Here is a 27816-nt window from a genome sequence, read left to right as displayed (position 1 = left end):
ATTAATTTTTTTTTTAAAAACGGAACTTGTGAAGTTGGAGTGGTATTTACCAGGACTCCACAATAGATACAGAGTGGTACCAAAGCTATACTATGTTGTGAAAAATTGTTCGGTATCATCAGACCCTTACAATGAATGCTTTATGACACAGTTTTAGCTTCCAATTGACCAGGGAAACTGCCAACATGCCCACCAATGTGTCAACTAGAACAGAAATTAATTTCAGTCGCCTTCTTCACAGATGTGAGGCGATAGCAGCAGATAAGAAGGCATGGGATTGGAGGCTTGAGAAGGTTTCTGAGCAAAAAATTTTAATATTTGTTAACTCACTTACAGCGAATGTACAATTTGTCATAGTTATCCTATTTTCGGACTGAGTAACATATTTTCGTTAGGCCACGTCTATTGCTATGTATACCCGTTTGTACTATCAGTGAGAGTGCCCTAATCTTTGGTAATTACAATTATCATGGCACCGTCTGCCCATGTTTTGTATATGGTTGTTTTCTTACTTGGAAATGTTCATATGTAATAACAACTCTCTGGTGCTGAAAAATTGCGTTAACAACAACGATGTAATAACAAAGTCCCTAAACTAAAGAATGTTTCTTTTCCTGGAAGTAAATAAATAAACAAAGAATCATTGGATAATTTCACAACGATCTACTTTGCAGCCAATATAAGGTCTCTACATATTACACCAAACGCTAATCTGAGTTTCCTCTTACCCTAGTCCTACAATGGAAGACATAGCACGTTATTTTTGTTTCAGTACTATGTCTTACTACCCAAATAACGGGCTTATATTGCGTGTTTCGATGTCAACAGAATGAGTAGTCAAAGTTTCAGGAATATCTCACTCACTTGGCAGCCCATAGCAACACTCTTCCACAAATTGATATGTAATTAATACACTTACAGTGCTGTTTTATCCTTGTGGAATAAAAATTTGACACTAGCAAATGGACACATTTTCATGTTCTCTTGACATACATTTGAATTTATTGAAATGCGACAGTAGTTATTTCCAAATGATATTCGTAGTACACCATAATTAACAATAATCAAGATAACCTATGAAGTGTTCAAAATGTGAGAAACCACAAAGAAAGGCTGATAAAAGTGGATGGATATCATGAAATGAAACACTTTCAGAGATTAATTATAATCAGTTTATATGCAAACTTGAAATATAAATTGGAATTGTTTCAGCCAACTTTTGGCATTGGATTTCTGAATCAGTACATATTAATAAAGGGGACGTCCATTAATTATGTCAACAATTTTTAGGCAATTTTTTACCCCCTCCCGCCCTTGTCAACAACTGTCAAACTTTCAGTGACCTCCCCATGCAAACTGGGCATTTTCCTGAAATGAACAAGAGTCTGTTATCAAAGTGTACAATATTTGTAAGGCATTAAGGTTACTGCATCTGGTTGAAGAAGTTGTATGCTTGTGTAGGCTACATAATTTATTTTATGTATTTTGTTAAAGATGACTGTGTAATAGCCAAGCTCTCAAGTTTCCTAGGCTCAGTTATCCATCCTTGGAGGGATAGCTCATGGACTTCAATATATATAGCATCTATACATATAACATAGATGCTATTTAATAGAAGTCCATGGATAGCTATACTATTTAGATGTCTATGGCTCAGTGCAGTCTTTGAATTTAGTAACAGCTTCCCTTAAAAATCTGTCTACAGTCTACAGTCTACACTGAATAAAAACAAAATATAATGATGTTAGACTATGACTTCCTTGGCAAGAGCTCAACCGGTTTAGGATTAAACTGGTGGGGTGTTGATGGGTGAGCGAGTGTGTGCCATACCAACGCACCGACTAATTTCCTATTTTTTGATTTATTAAATTTATTGTAAAAAATAATATCGTTGATGTCAGTTTATCTTGAACTCCGCCTCCCCCATGTCAACAATTGTCAAACTTCAAACCCCCCTCCCCCTATTTTGTTGACATAATTAATGGACGACCCCAAAGGGAAAAAAAGAAATTGTCACTAAATGTTGACAACACCCACACCCCTCATTTGACAGTGGGTGTTCTATGATCAGTAATCTTGATTTACTACAACTGTTATGGCTAGACTTCCTGCCCATTACAATATACTTTGTAAACACTTTGTTAAGTTTTAACTGAGGCAGGCAGGGGCCCCGAGTGGCCGAGTGGTCTAAAGCACTCTCCGTTATGGATCACTGCCATCTCACCTCTGTCTGTGGCGGTTCAGGTCTAGGATTCAGCCAATGTGGGTATGTGAGAAAGCTTGCCAGTAGCTTCTCATGGGTCGGTGGTTCTTTCCGGGGTTTTCCTGGGTTGTTCCTCCACCATTAATACTGGCCGCCATGTATAGCCTATCGTGTGCTGAAAAATGGCGTTAAGCCCCAAAACAACAACAACAACAACAACTGAGGCAGCCAGGGGAGGCACATGGGCAATAACTCTGCCTTACATGCCATGAAAGCACATGTATATATTGGGTGGTTTCTCAGTTGTGACCCAGGAACTGACTTCCAGTGGCTAAGTACAACTATGGGCTTAACCCTGGGACAGTGTCGTTTTGAATAAAGTTTTAAATATTTGAATCATGTTGGCTCATTCTCTTGTGTATTTTACAGTAGTATAGTACTGTATATATGCATTTTGAAGATGATTGCAACTGCATACTGCACAGACCCAGATCTGCCATGACATAATGTGCTAGCAGATCTGGGTCTGTGCAGCTTATACATTCTTGTGTCAACCATTGTCTTTTCATTAGTACAAGTTTTTATTGTTAATCCTCCCAAACTACCGGGAGGATTGTCTTGAAACATACACAAGTATTCCAGGGTCTAGTTGTTATGATGTCTAGTTGGCCTGACATGAAAATGGTGCTGATCTGACATCATATATCCACTATGGCAGCAACTGTGTCCATCTTGAAAATCTTATCACATTTCTGCCTGAACAGATTAATTGTGTAAACATGAAGGTTTTTACTCAAATACTTGTGATGTCTTTTCGGTCAAAATGAAAAATCTCTGATTAGACCTCAAACATGGCCCATTTTCCTTCTTGACAGCTTGTTATTGCTGCATCTTTTGAACACAGAAGTTCACTGCTATGATTTTACCATAATTTCTACAGAATATTTCAAAACAATATGAGGTACAAAATTTCAAGGTATTGATTTTATGTGCAGAGTCTTTGTCTGCAAAGATGCTGCATGCCAGAGTTCTGTTTCTTTATTAAGCTAATCAGTTCTGTCATTAAGCACTTGTGAATGCTGTACTTCATTCAGGCATCTTTATTGTTATGAGTGAGGTCAGTACGTGTGAATTCCACAGATTTGATGTTGTTGTAAGCTGTTGACAAATAAAAGAAGGTAATGAGATTTATCATTATGATCACTTGGAATAAAAGATGAGACTGTCCTAAGAGGAATGAAGGTATCCACAATGAATTATGGTCATGTACCAGCCAATACATCCAAAACTACTGCTGGTTTAGAAGGAGAAATGAGATGGGAGTGGTCAGCTAATTAGGGGCTCAGTGATGCTAGAAAAATCCACATGCATAGTTTGTGAGTTTCTTCAAAACATGTAATGTAAGACTTCTGTCATTGCTGACATGGCAACATTTTGACACTGTGGGATAGAATGAGATGTTTACTGATATATCTATGACATCAGGTTCATGGTCAAAGGCTATGGCAAAGAATTTTGTACTGCACTTACAGATATCTCATAAACATATTAACTTGAGCATAATAAGAAAATATATTTAATACAAAATTTGGTATGTTGGATTTTCTTGAGTGTCTGTAATGGTGTCAGTACTCATTTAAAAGAATATTAGGAACGTACTTATCGTGGATTTCTGAAGTTCTTTACAACCAGAGCTTGAATCCCTTTGAGGGACTCTTGTTATCATTATTATTATTATTATTATTATTATTTGTTATGAACCTATGATTATTCTTTTTTCCAGTATGTTGAAGCCCTACAGGAACAACTCAGTGACCTACGACGTTCACCAAGGTATGTATTCTTAAATACGCTGATTTTTTTAGGCCTGTTTTGGGGGCCTATATTCTGCTCTAATCACAGTAGCATACTAATCGATGGTGGACAGGACAATTGCTCCAGGTGTCAGAGGTCTTTGGACACCAAAAAAGATAAGAAAAGCTCTTTTTTAAAATCATCTAATTTGTATTTGTAAATTTGTTATTATTGAATCCCAACCTTCCAGCAAATTACATAATTCACCAGTATAACAGCAATTTGCAAATTTATTTCCACTGCCAGCGTGTGCTACATGAACAAACTGCTACTCTATCCCTTGTGCCCCCCCCCCAAATCCGCTAATCCTCTTTTGGATCACAGCGAGTGAGAGGGAACCAGACATTGATCAATACTATTGCCTGGGCACAAATCAGTTAAAAAAGAAGTAAATCTTTGAATCCGTCAGGCAACCACTAGTAGTTAGATTTATGGGAAGGGATATGAGGGAATTATATTTTTGTAAATGCCTGCAGATGTCATTAATTTCAAATCTCACTGATTTCTTTAATATCTCAATTTGAATTTGTGTCAGTTATGATTTGGCTTGAATCATGTGCTGATGTCTACTCCCAAGAACCTTCCTCCAGCTTCGGCCCTTTAAACCTTGTATTCTGACCCTTGAGTCATCATCATCACCCTGGGCACCATTTACTCTCTGTATGCCACTGCCTATTCGTGTACCAAATATTACACTTTTACTAATATGAATCTAAAGAAATATTCCCATGCAAAGTTATTTAATATCAATAGTCTCACCTATTTCTGTCCTTTACAGCTATCAAAGAATTATTATATAATTTCCTGCTTATTTCCTAATAAAAGTCAACATTTTTTCCCTAGACAGGATTTTCAGCAGTATAATCATAAATAACTTAAAGTTAATGAAAACCATTCCCCTGCAAGAGGAAATTTATTGGAAAAGAATGTTAAAACAATTACACAGTTATTTGTCTTTTACATTGTTATGTTTATCAACCTGTCTTAAAAGGCCACCCCTTCTGCCAAAAAACATGGTCTCTCATGATTGGCAGGTCATTTCACAATATACTCAGTAAATCCATGCATTGAAAATCTGGTCTCTCACAACAGATAATCTCTCACAGCAACAGTGATTCAGCAAAAAAAGCGGATTATTAAGAAAAAATAACTTAGCTTATACATAGTATGCGGTACATTGTTCTTATTATTGGGGTTCATAATACATGGTAGTGACTAGCAGATTGTTGCTATGTAGTAAAAACTCCAGTAGTAGTGTTTTTGCTACAAAACATATAGATGACAAAAAATGTGGAATTTGCTGCGAAACATAAATGTGAAAAAACTGGATTATGACAAATCTGATATTTAGAGACTTAACATGCATTTCCAACACTTGTTTTGGAACAGTTTAAATTTATGTTTATCTCACTGGTTGTGGTTAGCTGATCTTTGGTAATTCTTATAATTTCAGACTAACGATAACAAAAATGATAATGTGACATTTTGATGCCAGTTTTTGGTTTTATAAAATAGCTGGGGAAAAGTTGCTTCCTGGTATTGTTTTTTTTTTTTCAAGCATGTATTTATTTATATTTATATTATTATTATTATTATTATTATTATTATTATTATACATGCATGATGCATTAGTTTTGTTATTTTTTTAAAATTTCATTCCTAATTCAATAGACAAGTTTGAGCATTTCCCAGTTTTTACCATTTTATGTGCACAATTTCCAATTCAGTGTACCCTGGGTTCTCACTGTTGATTTTGACATTTGCCCATAGATCTTGTCTGTACATGTGCTTTTATGACTTGGAGGGACTTCAGTGTCCATGTTCTTATATTAAATGTAGCTTGTATTACTAATACTGATAATACACTTTATGGTCTTACTAAGATGTAGATCCACTGGTGTTTCAGTCAAGTTTTATTTGTCAAGGGAAGCAACTCAGATTTATATAAATAGCTATACATTATGGTAGTTATCTTCCTTCAGTGTGTTTGCTATGGTAGTAGTTGAAAACATCTTCGCTAGCCAAGGTTCCGATGTGATAACCCTATCTATACCTTGGCATATCGAGCAGATATTTCAGTACATCGGGTCTGTGAATTTCATTGGATGTGGCAGCAAGCCACAGCATCCAGTCAAAATGAAGTAATTCAAATTTGAGCACTGTTCATGATGGAGATAATTGAGCACACAACTTGAATGGACTGAAAAATGAACAATTTTCCACTTCCAGTCCATGTTTGCACTACCCTTTATTCAAATACAGCTGTAATGGCTTCCCTCTGGTACATAGTCATACTCTCAATGTTAAACTTCCAAAGTATTCTTTTTAGGTCAGTTGCCTCCACAATTTTCAGCCGATGTACAATGCACCATGCTCTTCGTCAGTTGGCATTACATACTAAGGGAGGGGAGGCAACTCATGAAATTCAGTAGATGTCGCAAGGACAAAGCACCAGTATATCTGTTCGATCTGCCAAGATGTAGATAGGCTAATGATATCGGAACCTTGGCTAGTAAAGATTGCTTTCAAAAGGAAATCACAACTGTAATTCCTGCAGTAAAGTTTTAAATCTTAATATAAATTCTCTACTTGCATATAAAGAAACAAAATGTAGAAAATTGTTATAAAGGTTATTTAGATCAGTATGTTTAAGATATTAAACTGAAACATATTATGTAACTCATTTTGATATGAAACCACCAAGCCATCCGTTTTCTCTATACTTTGATTTTTTATTTGTGCTTCTTCTAAACTTGTCTTAATTAGTAATTTGAGGATTATTCCTATGAGTTACCCATCCTTTCTGTTGGTTTTAGATGTGCATTGTTTTACAATCCTGTAACACAACTGAGAGTGGCCTGTTTCCATTAGGTGTTATTCGGTATTGGAATATAGATACAGCTCGATGTAAGGCTTCCAGTGCATCCTGCACCTTCCAGGGAAAGTAAGGATGCATAAAAAAGACAGTAAAACACCAAACCAAAACAAAACTGATATCTAATGACTTGAGTCCAGGATGTCATAACCCTTGAGAGACATTTGACATGTATGAAGATTTACAATTTCTATTTATCATTTAATGTTGGAATGGAAATGAAGTGCATATAGATATGCACAAATCAGAAACTTTTGCCATATTTTATCTTATTATGCCATCAAAAGTGGTAGGAGCATATATTGGTACCCATGTCCATCCATCTGTTCTTCATATCTTGGGTAAGGTTTGCATTCAGGCAACGTGATAGGGTCTCAGGGTGGCAGAGTGGTTTAAGGCACTTGCCATTATGGTTCACTGATCTGACACCTCTGTCTGTGTGGGTTCAAGCCTTGGCTCAATCAGCATGGATGCAAGAAGCTTGCAAATAGCTTCCTGTGTGTCGGTGGTTCTTCGGGGTTTTCCCCAAGTTCATCCTCCACCAAATCTACTGGCCGCCATGTATAGCCTATCATGTGCAAAAAATGGTGATTAACCCATACCAACCAACCAATCATACCTTATTTGTGGTTTGCATTTAGGTTATTTTAGGCACTTTGTTAGAGCATTTGCTCTTCATGAATACATTTTTTTTCTTCTTCTGGTTTTAATTTTTTCAATTTAATTTTCATAGCAAGCCAAGTCAGGAGACAATGAATGAGTATTCCAGAAGAGTGGACTTTCTTAAAGGACTTCTAAAGGCAGAACAGATGGTGAATATTTAGCTTTATTCCATCTTTGAATAAGTTCTAAAACAATAAATGGTTCAGAATGCATGGTTACTGTGTACTTGTGTAATAGTCAGGTGCAACTGCAAACAACATAGATCTTGATCGGATGGTGCATTCTGCAATGACAGGTCAAGATCAATGTTTATTCAACTAATAAACTGAATAGACCTAGATATCTGGGTGCATTATGTGATGGCAAATCTGGGTATATATAATTTGCAATTGGATCCAACTTATAAGCGAGTCTGTGTGGTATTTGTTGACCATGACATCATTGTATTCTTATGTACAGTAATGCAATTTTTTTTTACTCCCTACGCTTCACTGTGGGGTTGGAGGGGATTAAGAAAAATCCTTCCACCATCTCTCCACAGATTTTAAATAACTAGATCACTTCTTACATCATGAGAAACCAGAGTTTCTTTTTTGTGACAAGTCCTTGCTGAATGTAAGTTTTCCTAACATTGTGGTCAGAAAATATGTAAAAATAATTATCTTTCATTTTTTAGTAGCCTTGAATTACAAAAACTTGCAGGTTACAGTTTCAGTCATGAAGCCCTTGACATGTTTATAAATTTTTATCATTTTCCTCTGTGACCATATAACCCATACTGGGAAAGAAACTGAACCAGTACTTGCAATGACTCAGTCATGCTAATAATTGCACGTTGTTTCAGAAGCTTATAGACTATTAAAAACTGGTAGTCACGGCCTCTGAAAGTTCACTGTTTTTTTAAAGACAATGAATGAGGAATATATCTGTATTATATTATTTAATTACAGAATTATTTAATTACAGAAATTCTCCATTAACTGAATAACTTTTTTTCTTCAGAACTATTGTAGTAATTCTCTTTGAGTGATTTATATTTTCCTGTTCATAGCCAACAGTCAGTGAGAGGGTCCTGGCAGCAGAGAGGTTAGCCCCTGTATCACAGATTGGTTCAGCATCTAGCTCAACCACAAAGGAAGCCCACTTGCACACAAAGTCTCGGCATTTGCGAGATATGAGGGAGGAACTGCTTGGCGGTAACTTTGTTTTGCTTTTATAATGAAGATAATATCAATCAATCTGTGAAATAGTTATTTTTATTCTATATATATTCATTGTAATTTTGTATCCCAAAAAACTGACTGCATTATAGCGAGATTCATCAAAAATATTATGGACATATTAAGTACAGCACCAAAGTATAGCAAGAATTATAGAAATTTAATAAAGGCATGTTTGTATGTTGATGGGGTTGAGTGATAAACAGAATTCAGGTAAAACATATAGAAATAAAATAACTACCTGCCAACTGATATTATATATATATATATATATATATATATATATATATATATATATATATATATATAAATCCAGATTAAGATAACCCCTTGATCAGGGAAAATTATTTATTACTGTGTAAGAAGATTATGATCTATAAACTATAACTTATTGAAACTTAACAGAATTTTCGCTACCTATTCATCAGTTTGAGTCTTGTCGGGGAATAAGCGACATTTAAGATGCAGCTGTTTTATATCTAAAACACTATATTTTGGCAGCACAGCAGTCTTTATAAAATGTTGGTCCTATGTCTCAGTAGCTGACACTTATACAACATCTTGGCAGTGTTACATAGGGAACATTTATAAATTATATCTTGAAAATATTACATGATATTTTTCACATTTCATAGCATCTTGCTAAGCTTACCTTTTTTGTCCTGTTCATCACAGATCACACGTCTGGAAATATGTATGTTCTAACTCCATGCCTTTAGAATACTTTATTTTTTCTTTATGCTTTGAATGCCAAATATTTTAAAGTCCATAATGGAAAGGTTTGTTTTATTTATAATAAAATTCAGACATACCTGTTAATTGTTTTTTAAGGATTGTGCAGATGACAGATTTTGATTCTGTATTTTAGTTTTCCTGCAGTCTCTATTGCAAATATTGGCATTTATCACCAAAAATTACACAAACTACATTATGTGAACCACAGTTGATTGTTGTCTATGTCCTAAATTGATTTCCTATTTTATCACAGACCTATGTTTGTTCAAATTTGTCAGAGGTACCACATCCATTTGAATTCCGCTTATCTTATTTGTTTGATACCTAATTAAAGTTGGGATTTTTTCTGGTATTTATGTGTATGAACAGGTCCTGTAGATTTTAGTTTCTTCGAAAAGCAAAGAGCATTAGTTTGGGGAACATTTGTTGTTGTAAGGTATAACGCCATTTTTCAGCACAAGATAGGCTATGCATGGCAGCCAGTATAACTGGTGGAGAAAGAACCATGGGAAGAAACACCGACCCACGAGAAGCTACTGACAAGCTTTCTCATGTACCAACATTAGCTAAGCCTGAGACTCAAGCCCACACAGACAGCAGTGAGATGGTAGTGATCCGGAATGTTGAGCGCTTTAGACCACTCAGCCAATCGGGGCCCTTGTTATCCTTGTGACTTGCATAATTATAATTTTGTGATGGTTCCTTAAAATGTTATCTGGTACTGAACTGATGTATGTCCTGGCTTCTGTATTTTCTTATAGTATAATAGTGAACAGCTCTACAGTTAAAGTCATACAGGTCATGTATGCACATTTACTCATATTAAATAAAATATATATTCGTTGTCTTAAAATATAATACTGAATTTGTTTAACCAAAGTCTATTCAGTCTTGATTATTGAATGTTCTGTACCTTAACTGTCATCAAGAAACTTCCAGATGAAAATTATTGATCGTTATGGACTGTTACAAAAGTGGCCAGGTGCCAAACTGAATACAAAAAAGAGCATGTCAAGTCTGATTGTCACATTATAGGGTAGTACAGATTTGCATATCAACATAAATAGCTTTCATCGTGAGATCACAGCACATGACATTCAGTCCATTTTGTACTGGATAACACCTTTAGGTTGATCTCATCAAAAAATGTCCATGAACTTAAACGTTGATTTTGCCGTACATACTTCTTAAAGAAAGACCTATCAAAGAAATATGTATATATGAGGATCCAAACAGAGTGAATAATTACCATGTAAAGGTATATAAAATCAAATTGTAAAAAATGTCACCCATTACTGATAAATTATTTTTGAACGAATACCTGACCTGTATGACTTTTATTACAATTTAGTACATTAGCTTTCTACTATTCATTATTCTGCATTCCTTTTTTTAAATTTCCTTCTGTGATCTGCATCCAGGTGTTTCCTAACCAAATAACAGTTTCTCCATTCCTTAAGCAGTCACTAGAGTGTATCTATATTGACCATTTAGTCTGTGCAAACTGAATTTTTTATCTTCATTCTCTGCACTCGGCTACTCTCAAGTGTCATAGATCATCATCCAGTGTCTCACCAATAAACATCCAAATATGCAGATCTAGCCACCCAACTGAATTTGATGCTACCATCCAAGATATAGAGAGGTGCATTTCTGATGTGAAATCATGGATGACATGTAACAAGCTGCAGATGAATGATGATAAAACTGAAGCCATTCTGAGTACAACACAAAGACTTTCTCAGTCACATCCTTTACCTCAAACAATAAATATCAGTAACACCAACATTAAATTCACACAGTCAGTACAAAACCTAGGTGTCACTCTGGACAGTACTCTCACGTTGCACCAACATGTCATGAACATATGCAAGGCTGCATATTTTAAGCTGAGATGCATCAGCTCCATTCACAAATATCTTTCAGTTGATGCCACTAAAACACTTGTGTGTTCCTTAGCACTTTCAAGACTGGACTGTTGTAACTCAGTTATGTCTGTTTCTCAATATCTACTCCCAGAAACTTCAAAAAGTTCAAAATGCAGCTGCTCAGATCATCCTTAGAGTACCACGATCAGAGCACACCTCTCCCCTGCACTGTACCCTACACTGGCTATCCATTCAATCCAGAATCAAATACAAACTTTGTCCTCTGTGCTACGTTTCACTGATGGGCTCCAGTCCAACATACATAGCCGACCTCAACCATGTGTACACACCAGCAAGATACTTATGAACCTCTTCTGACACTCATATTCTCATTATTCCCACTACGAAAATAAATTGATATGGACAGCGTTCCTTTGCATACCAGGGCCCAGCAACATGGAACAAATTGCCCACTGAACTTAGACACAAAGACACAGTTTTCTCATTGAAGAGCGCTCTTAAAACTCACCTATTTCGACTGCAAGAACAGACTTAAAGACCTAATAATGTTTCCTTACCTTAAATATTTTCAGCATGTTTTCAGTTTTCTTATTTCATGGTGTTTGTTTTTTGTAATCGTATCAATATATATGTTTTTTAGGTGTTGTCTATTGTTGTAATCTCACTTGTACTCATAACTCGAGTCACATTGACTGTGTAATTCAAAAGTGTCAACATATCAAATTCAAAAGCATGGTAGATTTTAACCATAGCTTAAAGAGTCGATGCAATTCACATGCAGGATGGTGGGAAAAGTAGTTGTGTTAATGAAGCAGAAATGGAAATTACCTGCGTTAGCGGACATGTATAGTTTGATATCTTCATTGATTTGCCTTTGAATTAAAGCTCTCTTAAGAGAAAAAGTTCACCTTTGAGAAGAGATATGAGACTAAGAAAGTAACAGAAAAGCTGGAAAAATTAAAACCACTGGCTAAAAATCAGGAAAGTCTGTCATGTTGTGCACTTATTGCACAGGGTAATCAGAGAAATGCAGAAGTGTGCAGTTTACGTCATTTGTTAGTTTTGATGGTGAAATGCAGATGTTGTTATTTTGAGTCAATGTTAATGAATAATAAATGTTGAATTAGAAACATAATTGGCTTCTGTTTCACTTTAGTCTGATCGTTGAAATGAATCAGGCAGGGTCAGTAAAAATTATATCCTGGTTATCTTCAGAGTATGTGTGTGTGTGTGTGTGTGTGTGTGTGTGTGTGTGGACTGCTTTTACCTGTTTACACCTGTACTTACCCATTACCACCTGTCGTCAGCAGATCCCTCCAGTTCAGCAGGGCTGCGACAGAGAAAACCACAAGAGGAAGGTGATACAGACACCATTTTAGAGCATCACCACAAAATGCATGCAAGACTGGCTGATGAGCTGCTGCTCCACACTAAAAATCTCAAAGACTTTGCAACTGCCTCAAATGTCCTTGTCAAACAAGATATACAGGTAGATATCACATATTTATCACAGTGCTTCCAATGTCCTTGTCAAACAATATATAGAGGTAGATATCATGTATTTATCGTTGTGCTTCCAATATCATTGTCAAACAAGATATACAGGTAGATATTATGTATTTATCGTACTGCTTCCGGTGTCCTTGTCAAATAAGATATACAGGTAGCAATTATATATGTATCACAGTGCTTCCATTGTCCTTGTCAAACAAGATATACAGGGAGACATATTTATCATAGTGCTTCCAGTGTCCTTGACAGAAAAAATATACAGGTATATATTGTATATTTATAACATTGCTTCCAGTGCCCATGTCAGACAAGATATACAAGTAGATATCATATATTTATTATAGTGCAGTGTATGAGCCTAATGTGTGCATAAAGTCTTGTATGTATGAATGATGTTACATATCTTTATTGTACTGTTGTAGGTAGGGACTTGATCCATAAATAGTTGGGATGTATATGTATAATGAATGAGACACAGATCTGGGTCCTGCAAAAGTAAAATCCAAATGACAGTTAACATCACAAATTTTATAGAACCTTACTAATAAATAGAATTGCTAGGTGAAAGAAACTTCAGTAGATAGATATTGTATTGCTGTGACATACTTCTTGACCAGCTTTCTGTTTTATTTATCTAAATAAATGTAAGAATTCAAGAATCCAACATGGTGGCATTCTGTTGTTGTTGTGGGGTTTAACGCCATTTTTCAGGACACGATAGGCTATACATGGCTGCCAGTATTAATGGTGGAGGAAGAACCAGAGAAACCCCCGGAAAGAACCACCGACCCACGAGAAGCTACTGGCAAGCTTTCTCACATACCCATGATTGCCGAATCCGAGACTCGAACCCACACAGACAGAGGTGAGATGGCAGTGATCCGTAACAGAGAGCCCTTTAGACCACTCGGCCACTCCGGGCCCCCTTGGTGGCATTCTACAGTTTCATCTTTTACATAGGGTTTAATTTTTTGAAGAAACCAGTTTTTTCAAGTAAAATGTTTCTTTGAGAATACTTACCCAATCATAATTCCTTAAGAAAACTACTCCTACCTTGCAAATCCAGCCCTCCAGATTAAATATTTTTAGCTAAAAAGCTAGAAGTTATCCACCCCCACCAGGTGGCAGCCAGACAGAGTGATCTCCCTTTGTACAGGGATTGGCATATGGATGTAACTGCAGGTAGACTGGTAGTATCTGTGTGTAAGGTATGTGAGCCAGCTTGTAGATAACCTGACTGGAGAAGACTCTATCTGTCTGGGAGTTGCTTCTAAAGGAGGAAATTTTCTCTCCTGCAAATCCAGCAGAAGTCATGAAGCCATATCTTATGAAGCTGTTGATTGACCTGGAAAGGTGACATGCTGCATCACGGCTTCAGGTCCTACCAGATCAAGTTGAGCCCTTTGGGATGAAAGATCTCTTAGATACAAATTAGAGAATGTCGACTTGGATCTCCATCACATGGCCTGGATAATGTCAGTTAGAGACCAATTTCAGCCAAACACTATGCTTGTTGCAACTGCTCTAACCTTGTGAGCTGAAATGCATAATAAATCCATTTGCACTGAGGTTATTTCTCAATATGCAGAGCAAATGACCCACTTATTCCAGGATGAAAGGTCTGTGCTGGTATATCTTCCTGGTCCTGTTTGTGAGGTAAAAAAAGTGTGATCTCCCTTGATGCAGTGGCTCTGTTATATTAAGATACCACCTCAAAGCTCATACTGGATCTTGTAGTGGTCTTGAGCAGAAGCGTCCAGAGTAGACAGTGATTTCATTACAAAAATCTGGATACCTATTGATGGGAGCCTGTTTTTGGCAATGAAAGAGGGTACCATCATGAGTGAAACTGATCCCGTCTTGTCAGAACTGCATGTAATTTTTGGTCCACTGATAAGGAATACATTTTACTTATTCTGCCTGTCAGTGAAAATGAAGCAAGTTTTGTAAGAAAAATGAGTTGATGATGTCCTTGCAAGGGGGGAGGTATCATGAGCAATACTGATCCATCATGTCAGAACTGTAAGTAGATGGATCCATCAGGACCAAGAAAAGTATTGTTGATTTTGCCTGCCAACTGCCAAAGTAGTGAGGAGGCAGGACTTGTATGATAGGTGAGCTATTTAAGCTCACGAGAGCAGTTCAACTCAGTTAATCCCCATAAAAAGTCCACTTGAACTTTTTCAGCTAGGTTAATTCCCATGAAAAGTCCACTTGAGCAAGAGTCCAGTGCCTTTGGCCAGGTAAAAAATCCAAATGAATAGAAGTTCTGACAGGTATTTGATTTATGTGATATCATCTCGTCTACGATAGCACGGTTTCTTAATGATCATGGAATGGGAAGTTTGACTGTGATGGGTGCTGACTGTTTTTTATTGAAGAGCTTAGGAAGTTATTTATTGTAGCATAGATGTCTCTGTTGGAATAAAGTGCACTGGTGTAAACCTCTGAGATTATATTCCATTGCCTTCCTAAATTGACCCAGTGGGTCCTATATTCCATATTGCATTTGAGTAATCAGAATGGAGATATACTCAGATAATTTTGGTCCCTTTATCACGTTCAGAATCCAAGATGTTGGATGTACACCTCTCCCTTGATAAGTCGTGCACATTGGAGTCCAAAAACACTGACTGCACTATAAACAAGGGTACGAGTTACCGAGGGACCTCCCAAAAATCTGCTAGATATTCAGCGAACCATGGGGTTTGGGGGGAATGGGCTGTTTAATGACTTAATCTTCATTTTATAATCACGTCAAGAATAATTATCAAACAAGCACGTTTTCTGATGAAGTTGTTTATTATTCTCTATAAATTACATTTATTTCAAAATGTCAGACATCTGAAAGATCGATAACATGATTCCAACTGGTATATTACATCATGGCTTTTTGTTTTGTTGAATATTCTGGATCTGGGGGTGATGTATTATAGTATTCTGTGAAACAAGGAGTCTATGAAGCTAGAAACAAGACTAGCTGTTGGTACACTCCCAAACAAGATTCCTTTTTATCAAAAACACGCAACATTTATTTTGTGAGACAAAACTCAATTTTTGTATTGTTCAGGTAGTAAGGTATTGTTGCCGTGATCTCATTGCAAGTAATAGTGAAACTTCTATCATCCTTGAGGATATCTCTACCTGCAAATTCAGGAATTCGCTGAAACTTGTTTTCCCTACAATGGTCCATATCTGTGAAACAAAGCTATTTATTTTACAAAGTACTCAACTTGCTTGGTTGCCTTGCTGTCTTTAATCACAGTTTTGATTGAGTAGATTAATTTAAGGTAGTTAAATTAGATTACGTACACACAATAACATTTATAACTGTTCGATGAGTGACCCGACATACGAACTGGGCCGCTAGTTCTTAAACATGTAGGATTTGTATGCCTTTAATCTTTTTTTTATTCTACTTCCTTTATTTGATTCAAAAGATGTAATTAACTTGATAATAGAAAGGGATGCCCACTTTTTATTTAGTGCACCACTACAACAAATGCTTCTGGTAGCCTGATATCAAAACACGGTCAGCACTTAATTAGTTTCTCTGAAAAATGCTCAGGGACATAACTGTTACAGTAGATTAACATGTTTTATGTTTAATTACAAGAGGACACATTGCATTTATGATGATTACACTTAAAAGGAACTAAAAGATAAATATAGGACACAAATTTCAGTTGATAAAAAAAATATTTATTGGTATTTATTTATTAAAGTACTGACTCCAAAGTGACATTTTCATTGATCGAAGTTTTATATGAATATTGTTCATTGCGGTGTGCTAAGAATGTCATTTGGAAGAAAATATAACAAACTGTATGGCTTCTTATTTAAAGTTGATATTTCATAATGTTGATTAAAATTTCTAGGTCCTATCTACTGTTTTCGATGGTAAAATGAGATATATACCAAAGTTTCTGTTACCAATTTTGATAATGATTTTCTTCAAGTTGAACAAATAGGGATCAGTTTGTGTGTATTTTTTAGTTCAACAAATGGGATTCAAGCCTAACCCCGCATTATAAGCGGGTTCATAAGTTATCATGGTGTGAGTTATCGAGGGAGTGGTGTATATACATTTGGTCATTCCAATGTATATGAAGCAGCAATTCCAGGACTTTGGGACAGGGGTAGGTGTGACAAAAGTTGGGACTGTTGGCATCACATTGTCACTAATGTCCATCATTAGTTGATCCCATCCAGCATGTATCATATGAAATGGAGGGATGAAAAGACCATTCCATTAGTACGAGTTCCTGCTTGCAGAATAATGATACATTAGCCAACCAGGGAGATGTCAAACTGAAACCTGTAGTGTCGTTGAGGAGACCACTTTAGAAAATCCCAAACAATAATACAAAGGTCCACATGCTTGTCTCCCTTTGCTGTTTGAGATCAGTAACCACATTGAAATTAATGGGCAGAATGAGATCTCTATTCCCATGTAGTTTCACCAGTCACCAATGACAGGCTTTTAAAAACAGCATCCATTTTGATGATGTGGACAAATAAATAATGATTCTAAGAGGGTCACACTCCTATGTCAGCCGAAAAAAACTTGCTCCGCTCAACCCTCTTTGTTCTCATCCATAGCAATCATGATTGCCGGATAATGTCAATGGCAAGTCTTCCCCATTCAGCTGCAAAAGATTGGAGCTTTCTCTCCAGGATCTTTGATAAAGGTGGGAAAGGGGGCCTGCATGTATGTTATTGAGATAGGGATGGTTCTCTGGTTCGCTGGTGAAAATAATTGACCTCCCTCTGACTCTTTCACTTAAATGTAGGATTGTTTCTCAGTTGTGTGCACATTGGGGACATCTCTGTGACTTTGTTGGTTGCTTTGCAAATCTCGCTGCTGTACCTAAGACTGAGTTATGGTTGTATGATGTGAAATGCCATCAGTCTGATCATTAAAAGGAGAATAGATGATGAAGGTTGTGATCGTACCTTGGGTCATGATTGGCCAGTGACGCTGAGGTATAGAGCATTTTATCTTTTTCCCATCCATTGTAATTTCATACCTGCTATTATAGTTATAGGATGTTTTGTCTCTGTTATGAAGAAGACCATCCTATGAATATGCCCCACTTATTCTGGTGACTGAACTCATGGGGCACCTTGAATTAATGCTGTGACTTACAGACATGTGGTCTAGGGCCTAACTATCCCTTGCTTATGGTCTAGTCTGGTCGAAATGTTGTTGTTGTTGTGGGGTTTAACGCCATTTTTCAGCACATGTTAGGCTATGCATGGTGGCCAGTATTAATGGTGGAGGAAGAACCCAGGGAAAACCCCGGGAAGAACCACCGGCCCACAAGAAGCTACTGGCAAGCTTTCTCATATACCCACATTGGCCGAATCCTAGACTTGAACCCACGCAGATAGAGGTGAGATGGCAGTGTTCCGTAACAAAGAGCACTTTGGACCACTGAGCCGCTCGGGGCCCCTTGGTCGAAATGAAAGTAGGTCATCTGTGTTAGGAGAATGGCATCAAAATTCATTATTTTGGAATGGGTTACGGGATGTTAGATACATGTAACTGGTCCATGCATCTGTTGTGTGTGAGGGTACTTTGGCCATCTGCTTAGCACTTTCTCTCCCTGTACAGCCACAGAAATAGAGTTGAGCCCTGAGGTAGCGAGGTCTATAGATATTGCTAACAATGTTGAGTTCTGTGGTGATGACCTATAAAGATTCCTATTGTGAAAGCAATTGAAAATAGTAATTTCCAAAATTTTTACCTAACGTCTGAATTGTAGACCCAGTAGGTGATGTAGCGAAAAGAGGACAGATGTCCAGTAGGATTGGGAGGGAAGCTTCAGCTCAATCCTGCAAGGCGGATTTTCATTTATCCAAGTAAAAGCTAGTAACGATGAAGGAACTTGAATGCCAGTATTGTTGTTTATAGAGGAAGGTAGTGAAGTTGACATCTCCTGAACTACCTGCAAAATAGTTGCAGAAGAAAATTGATGATGGTGGCCCACTACACATGCAACACTTATGAGTCAGATTCAATTACTTCTAACATTTCACTAAGTAGAGTTTCTTGGATAGGCAAAGCTTAAGGGCGAGTGAAGAGGCCTCTTGAAAACTGAGGCCCCAAAATGGACATTGCAGTCGAGAAGTTTTTGGATTGCAGATACAGACAAAAAATCAATTCTAGTTACAGCATACCCATAAGAAGGCCAGTGGATTGCAGATACAGACCAAAAAAATCAATTCTAGTTACAACATACCCATAAGAAGGCCAATGGATTGCAGATACAGACAAAAAAATCAATTCTAGTTACAGCATACCCATAAGACAGCCAATTTATTCTAGTTACAGCATACCCATAAGAAAGCCAATCAATTCTAGTTACAGCATACCCATAAGAAGGCCAATCAATTCTAGTTACAGCATCCCCATAAGAAAGCCAATCAATTCTAGTTACAGCATACCCATAAGAAGGCCAATCAATTCTAGTTACAGCATCCCCATAAGAAGGCCAATCAATTCTAGTTACAGCATACCCATAAGACAGCCAATTAATTATAGTTACAGCATACCATTAAGAAGGCCAATCAATTCTAGTTACAGCATACCCATAAGAAGGCCAATCAATTCTAGTTACAGCATACCCATAAGAAGGCCAATCAATTCTAGTTACAGCATCCCCATAAGAAGGCCAATCAATTCTAGTTACAGCATACCCGTAAGACAGCCAATTAATTCTAGTTACAGCATACCCATAAGAAGGCCAATCAATTCTAGTTACAGCATCCCCGTAAGAAGGCCAATCAATTCTAGTTACAGCATACCCATAAGAAGGCCAATCAATTCTAGTTACAGCATACCCATAAGAAGGCCAATCAATTCTAGTTACAGCATACCCATAAGAAGGCCAATCAATTCTAGTTACAGCATACCCATAAGAAGGCCAATCAATTCTAGTTACAGCATCCCCGTAATTAGGCCAATCAATTCTAGTTACAGCATACCCGTAAGACAGCCAATTAATTCTAGTTACAGCATACCCATAAGAAGGCCAATCAATTCTAGTTACAGCAACCCATAAGAAGGCCAATCAATTCTAGTTACAGCGTACCCATAAGACGGCCAATCAATTCTAGTTAATGCATCCCCATAAGAAGACCAATGGATTACAGATAAACAAGCATCACCTATCATAGCATGCATGAGCAGGACCAAACTGAGTAATCCATGTATAGAAATTTACCTGTACTTGTCTGACCAGAGCAGAAGCTTTACAATAATATAAACAAGTTTCTATATTACACACATAAAAATGGAACTGAAGCCCCTTTATTTTGATACTTACAAAGTAGGTGTGACAGTATCCAGTATGAGACAATTTTACTTGTAGGAAAGGGCCCAATGATGTCCTGTAGATGAAAAATCAATAATGTATCATGTATGCAACTGTGAATTAGTGCTTGTAGAGGACCTAATGAGGGTACTGAAGCATCCATATATCATAATCAGTTTACAATACTACCTGTAGGAAGGCTCAGTGATGGCCTGTACAGGTAAGTTCAGTGTTTTACCTGGAAATTAGTGATAGTAGATGAGCTAATAAAATAGTGAAGTATATAATATAATTTACAATACTTCCCGTAGAAAGGCTCAAGGATTACCATTGCAGCTTGGTATCTGGATGCTACAAATGCCTTGGTATAGAAAAGTCACCTGTATGTAACCAGTCATAAGAGTTTTCTACAGGCATAGAGACTTGCACGCATGGAAAAAATAATTGTAGCCAGATCTTATGGAGGAGTTGCATAGGCTACATATGCAAGTGCTATTAAATTTGAGAAGACAACAAAGTGTTAGAAAATTGTACGGCAGAACTTTGTTGACATAAGAAGATAGAAAAGTTGGAAATATAGATGGAGTATACTTTCTTTAGAAGTGAAAAGACTCCTCCAACCTGTAATGGTATCTCTTCCAAAGTTTATTCTGGCTTTTATGAGGTCTTTTGTGGTGAGAGCATGCTTCTTAGCATGAATGGAAGTAGTAACTGAGATATTCTTGGAATTCTGTACCAATCCCTTTACCAAGGGGAGATCACTCTGCCTGGCCAACATCTGGGTGGTCAGTTAACTTTTAACTGTTTTGCTTAAAGTGTTTTTACCTGGGAGGGCTGGTTTTGCAAGGTGGTAATAGTTCTCCTAAGGTATTTTGATTGGGTAATGTATTTAAAGAAGAAAAAGAACTTCTCATGTTTTCCTCACAGTTTATCCTGCTTATTTAAAAGGTCATCGTATATCATGGATAATATTAAAATAACATTTATTTCCCTTTATTTTGGTGTATGATTGATGCATGGAATTGGGTTACAGAGTCTACAGCTTAGCTCTACTTAAGATGAGCACACATAAATAAAAAAAACTTATTGGTCATTTTCACTCCATGGACTTGAAAGTTAAATTGTGTACAAAAATGAGCTGATAACTTGTTTTTAACTTTTTAAAAGTTTTTTTATTTACTCATTGCACTTCTAGAAGCTGGTATTGCCTACTCATGCAAAATTTGTTTTCCCAGTTTTAATACCTTATAAATTTAGTGTACTTTGCACTAGTTCAGGTTGATTTTTCAAAGACCTGGAGGAGAAGCTTTCTGGATCAGATGTGTGCTTATGTCATGCACTATTGCCATAAGTACAACATGTAAGCAATTTCAGCCACAGTTCATGAAAGTGTCATTGAGTTATGCCTTTTGTGTATGTTGTAAATTCAAACAACTTCACCTTACACCTGCCACTCTGTTAGAAGTAGGCGGCCCCGAGTGGCCGAGTGGTCTAAAGCGCTCTCCATTATGGATCACTGCCATCTCACCTCTGTCTGCATGGGTTCCAGTCTCGGATTCGGCCAATGTGGATATGTGAGAAAGCTTGCCGGTAGTTTCTTGTGGGTTGGTGGTTCTTTCCAGGGTTTTCCCAGGTTCTTCCTCCACCATTAATACTGGCAGCCATGTATAGCCTATCGTGTGCTGAAAAATGGCGTTAAACCCTACAACAACAACTGTTAGAAGTATGTGTAGCACACCCTTTCAAGCATCTGTAAAATGCGATAGTGAATTATAGAAACAGTTTTAAGACATTTTTAGAGTTGTTAAAGTTATGTGGTGATATAAGAGTTTTTAGGATTCTAGACTTTTGCTTACAAGTGGGTGTTTTTAACCTCCCAAACAGATAATCAAGTCTTGTTGATTTAGGCCCATGTTGTCTTACCTGTGGGTCAGTTACTTCAAATACCTGTACAATCAATTAAACTACTATGGCTTTAAATTTTTTATTTTATATACAGTTACAGCTGCTTTTACTTTCAAACATTGTAGTGGATTAAATGACATTATTTTTAACTGAATTGTTAATTGTAAAGATGCATTCATTTAAATAACACATTTTTAAGTATTTCAAATTTCACTTAATTTGATAAACATCTTCAGTAAATTTGCTTACTGTCCTCTCAAAACAGTTGCAGTAGGTTGAAAGGTGGTCCTAAGAGTTCAATGCAATTGATTTTGCAGCAAAATATATATGCAATAGTGAAATGGTCCTATATTCAATATATAAAGCATTTAGTGAAGTTGTTATCAGAAAATGTAGTAAGGTTTTATGACTAGAACACATTCCTCCCATCTCGTTTACTTTCAAAATATATTGCTGCCATATTTATGTTCAGAGCCCATAGTCATCTAAGCCTTACATGAGAAGTTTGACTGGTTCCTGATAATTTTACTAATGCATGCATTGAAATCCCATCAAGAATTAGAGTGACCCAAACTAAATGTGGCAGTTTAGACTCATTATACTGTAACATTATTGGTACATTATGATGGATGCATAATTGCTATCTCATTATGTTATTGGCCTTATGTTCCAGCATTAGAAGTAACAAATTCTCAGAGTTGTCTCTCTGGAATGCTTCCTTATGGGTGCAGTGGACAGTTTTTATGCAAAGTTTTAAGCCGCTTTCACTGGCCTAGTATTAAAAAAAAATCATCAAAAATAAAATACACAAGAGGTCCATATTTTTATGTTGTTGTTCTAGGATTTAACACCATTTTTCAGCACAAGATAGGCTATACATGGCAGCCAGTATAACTGGTGGAGGAAGAACCCTGGAAAACCCAGGGAAGAACCACCGACCCACGAGAAGCTACTGGCAGGCTTTCCCACGTACCCATGCAATCCATATTTTTAGATAGCTATATTAAAACAAAGCATAAGAATATGATTCACTTGACCAGATATGTCAATGGCAGTTCATAGCAGTAGTTTATCCATGCCAACCCCTATTTTATACCATGTATTTTTCAGATCCAAACGTAATTTTGACAGCATGTGATGCTCACGATGCAAACACAAACCCTTTTCCCCCAATGATAATTCTGCCAAACACTGTGTACTAAACAGGCTGTTGCAGTTGAAAATAGTTGTCATCCCAACCCATTTTTGGGATATTTTACTTGCCCTGAACCCAAGTGTTTACTGATGGGAGGGGGGGGGGCTAGCTCTTCTTCCTTGCCAACTATTGGTATTTCACTATCTACGTACTGCAAAGTAACTATAGGAGGTGTACATACCTCACATCAATTTTAAGAACACAAACCTGAAACACCTAGTTCACAAATAAACCCATATCTTTAACTAACAAACAATAATAGTTGAAAAAGTTACACCATGGCCTTTAGTTAAGAAATTTAACATGGGCTAATTAACAAAACTATCCCCTACCACCTATAATGTTTTTGGCCTTGTGTTCCATCACTAAAAATAAAGAATTTTCAGAATTTTCTCTCTTATCATGGCAATGTCATTGTTCCAACAAGGGAAGGTAACCCACTGTGAGGAGCATGTGACTACAATTATTAATCATTACATAATTTTTGTTTTTAAATTAATATGTGTTTCTTTATCTTTCAGATTTTATTGACTTTAAGATTATAGTTTTAATTCTGTTTTGGCAACACTGTCATCAACTTTTAATCAAAAAGCAATCTAGATTACATGGAAAAAATTTAACACAATCAACTGAATTTCGATGTTATGCAAATGAAATATCAAATTACCAATTTTTATTTGTGATTACACGATAACTGATTATGATTATGATTGTAGTTATCGCAGGTCTCTCATTTATCCAGTTATCGCATTCATCTTCATGGAATCTGAATAGTTTATTGTAGGTAATCCAACTGTTTTTTGGTTTATCTGCTAAGTTAGTGAATCCGATATTTATCATGGGTAGAGTTTGCAAGATTAATAATACTGTACCACAATATTTCATAAATAAATGCTGTTTAAAAATCGCCTGTATGGGACCTTGTATGGTTGCATAATGCCCAAACCACTTTGAAACTTACCTGGTCATGAAATGACACCATCCCCTTTCCTGACCTTTACTTGTTCATGAAATGGCACCTTCCAGTTTTGTGGTCCTGCCTGGTCACGAAACAGTAGCAGGCTGTTTTATAACCAAGCAGTTCACCTTTTTTGAAAAGTTGAAAAATGGCCTGGAAAAATTACACCTGTTGATTCATGACCAGGTATTGATTTTAACATGCCACAGGTTGAGAACAGTTTGCAACATACTAAAATATACTTTTGGTATCAAAGACGCGAAGAGAGTACAAGAATAAAAATATACTTTTTCGGTTTCAGAAAGTTCATGAGAGTACAAGTCTGGCTTCTAGGAACTATACAGCACTACAAAAAGAATCTCAGCGACTTGAGGCCAAAACCAAATCATCCAGCTGGTGGATATGGATGATGCTTATGGTGGTCACGCTGACATTTTTGTGGATGATAGTGTTAATGAGGATATTTCCCAAAAAGTGACAATGGTTAACACTTCTGTTGATGGGAGACAAAATTGGTTTCCTTGGTTACCAGAGTTTTGTTACAATAGGAATAAATACAGAATGTTTTAATATATACTGTACAGACTATTTATAACAAACTCAGCTCTAAGGAATTTTCTAATTTGTGTATTTAAAAGAAAAATTAAGATTTAGATTCAGATATAAAATTTCATCTGCATATTCCTAGTTCCTTTTAACAACATTTCTGTTAATGGTGAAAAACGGTTTCCTTGGTTACTAGAGTTTTGTTACAAGTTGGTCACAATGTATTGACTACTACATTTTGTGTTTAATAAATTCTAGTCTTTCATTTCTGTTTATGCCATTGTTTTCTTGCAATATTGTTATAACATGCATTGTAATTGATGATGATTGGTAAAATTAAAGCGTATCTAGTCTGTAGAAAAATAGTAATTTTTACACATCTGGAGATCAAAAGAATCCAATAATAGCAAAAAAGTACATACACTTCTGTGTTGGTAAAACACATATCCCCACACTTGCTTGGTTTTTGACCTCTACCTAATGTTTTGAGCCACTTGGGTAGGTCTCTGAGGGTAAGAACATACAAACATTCGCAAGGGGAACTGTCAATTGATTGTGTACATTTGTCTTTCAGTGTCCAACAATTATGACTTTATGTACATTGTTGTATATTGTGAATCTTAGTCCCTTAGTGTAAGGATGGACCCAGGGGCCAGTGACAGTTGTATGTATCTCTCTTTTCTGCTCATTAACAACCAATTTCAATTAATAATTATTATTTTACAAAATGAGGGAAACTAAGTCATGTGCATACAAGACATCTGATTATCTGGAAAATTCAGTTTCACAAATTAAATGTAAAAGAAGGGCTGTATCATAGTACTAAGCTGTTGATGTTGTTGTTGTAATAGGGTTTAATGCCATTTATCAGCACAAGATAGGCTATACATGGTGGCCAGTATTAATGGTGGAGAAAGAACCCAGGAAAACCTGGAAAGAACCACCAACCCACAAGAAACTACCGGCAAGCTTTCTCACATATCCACATTGGCCAAGCCCAAGGCTCAAACCCACGCAGACAGAGGTGAGATGGCAGTGATCCGTAATGGTAGGCGCTTTAAACCACTCAGCCACTCGGGGCCCCAGTACCAGCTGTAATAATAATGCGTGCAAAAATGGCAGTTTGTTAATCATGCCCGATGCTGTTTTAGCAAAAGTCATCAGCCAAAAGTTATTACTAATCTTTTGAAATTTGTCAGTTTTGAATATAGTGATATTTTTTCTTTGTTCCAAAGTTAGTATTATCAGACCATATTTTTTTGTAAAAAGAAATATATAATAAAGCTCTACACTAAGAATGCATTAGTCATGGGCAGTCCATCCTTCACCAACCCACCACCCTATTGATATCACAGCATGGGCCTCATTTTTATTCTCTTTTTTGCAGAGAACCCCATTGGATTTTCCATTTGTTTTATTCCTGTGTAATTTTTTAACTAGAAATAAAACATATGGAGGGACACTTTACCATTTAATTTTTAAATAATGACTTTAATGGAAACGGAAATGCAAGAACTCATCACAGCATGGAATTTCAGGAGTCTTGAATCTTTGATCTTTTAGACTTGCAGGAGTGGAATGTGAAACAAAACATATAAACAGTGATTTAACATTCAAGTTAAATGGTGAGTTGCATAACAATAATTAATGCACATCAAATAGTACAGAGTGGCCGAGTGGTCTAAAGCGCTCTCTGTTACGGATCACTGCCATCTCACCTCTGTCTAAAATATTCAGGCTACATTATGACCCTTTTCATTTAGCTGTCACTGCCAGTATTAAATATTTAGTCTATGATTTATACAGTGAATGGGACCACTCCAGTAGCCTAAGTTTTTTTAGAGCATCCACCTCGGATGCAGGAGATCATGGGTTCAAACCCTGACCAAGTCATACAAAGACTTATAAAAATGGTACTAACAGCTGCCTCACTTGGCACTCAGTATTAAGAGGTTAGGGTTAGGACTGGTCGGCCTGGTTTCATTATAGTGTGACTAGGTGGGATATGATGCCACATATCTGCAGCATGATGCCCCAATGCTGGACAGTAGTGTAAATTAGCACACTGCAGATATCATAGTGATATGATTCAAATTGTTAAAGCTACATTAAAAATTAAAAAATACACATTATACACTGAAAGTATACAAGTATACAGTTCTATACACTGAATGTACTCAATTATACAGTTCTATATGCTGATTGTACACAAGTATATAATTCTATACACTGGATGTTCACAGTTATACAATACTACATGTATATACTGGATGTACACAAGTATTCAATATTATACACTGAAAGTACACTAGTACACGATTCTCAACACAGAATATACACAAGTATACAATTCTATGCACTGGGTGTACAAAGGTATACAATTCTCTACACTGAATGTATGATGTTATACAATACTGTACATGGATTGTACATAAGTAGACAATACTGTGCACTGAATCTACATATATACACAGTCCTATACACTGAATATACACTGAATATACATAGATATACAGTACAACATACTAAGTGACTAGCATAATAATAAAAAATGTCTTTCTGCTTCTAAAAGACCTTGGAAGGAACTATGAAGGCAAGTGGCAGTTTAGGAGATAATCAACGCCTGCAGAATGGGTCCATTATCTGTTTATAATTCTTCACTTTCTATTTATTAAACAATTGTCAAGTCTGATTTTAGGTTTGGGGAATATGGTTTTGAATTTGTAAGGCTGAAATAATATTCTTTTGAAAACTTTGAAGGACATGATGCAGCTGTTGATTATCTCTAGTGTGCTATTTTTAATGCATGGAATGTGTAGATTATTGTTTAATATTTGAATTGCTTTTTTGTTTTGTAAATTATTATGTATTATTTATAATCATCTGTCGGTGCAGTGAGAGATAAGGTTCAAGTGAGAGGTAATAAAGACAGTATTCTTTGA

At 36.4% G+C, this 27816-nt stretch overlaps 1 protein-coding gene across 2 annotated transcripts; it reads left to right on the top strand.

Annotated features, from left to right (window-relative positions):
- Nucleotides 1-27816, top strand: LOC149801365 (vesicle transport protein USE1-like). Of its 2 annotated transcripts, none has more exons than XM_089955431.1 (6): nt 1-293; nt 3987-4036; nt 7666-7744; nt 8647-8791; nt 12747-12928; nt 24630-27816. In XM_089955431.1, the coding sequence occupies exons 1-6, from the start codon at nt 186-188 to the stop codon at nt 24804-24806; spliced, it is 741 nt and encodes a 246-aa protein (XP_089811557.1). In that variant the 5' UTR covers nt 1-185; the 3' UTR covers nt 24807-27816. The 2 variants fall into 2 exon arrangements, with proteins under 2 accessions (XP_089811557.1, XP_089811558.1); XM_089955432.1 differs by having other exon boundaries at nt 20-293; nt 12750-12928.

The sequence above is a fragment of the Sinohyriopsis cumingii genome, chromosome 4 (genome assembly GCF_028554795.1).
Source record: "Sinohyriopsis cumingii isolate HCF-2022 chromosome 4, ASM2855479v2, whole genome shotgun sequence".
NCBI lineage: Eukaryota > Metazoa > Mollusca > Bivalvia > Unionida > Unionidae > Sinohyriopsis > Sinohyriopsis cumingii.
This window is presented reverse-complemented; position numbering and strand designations above follow the sequence as displayed.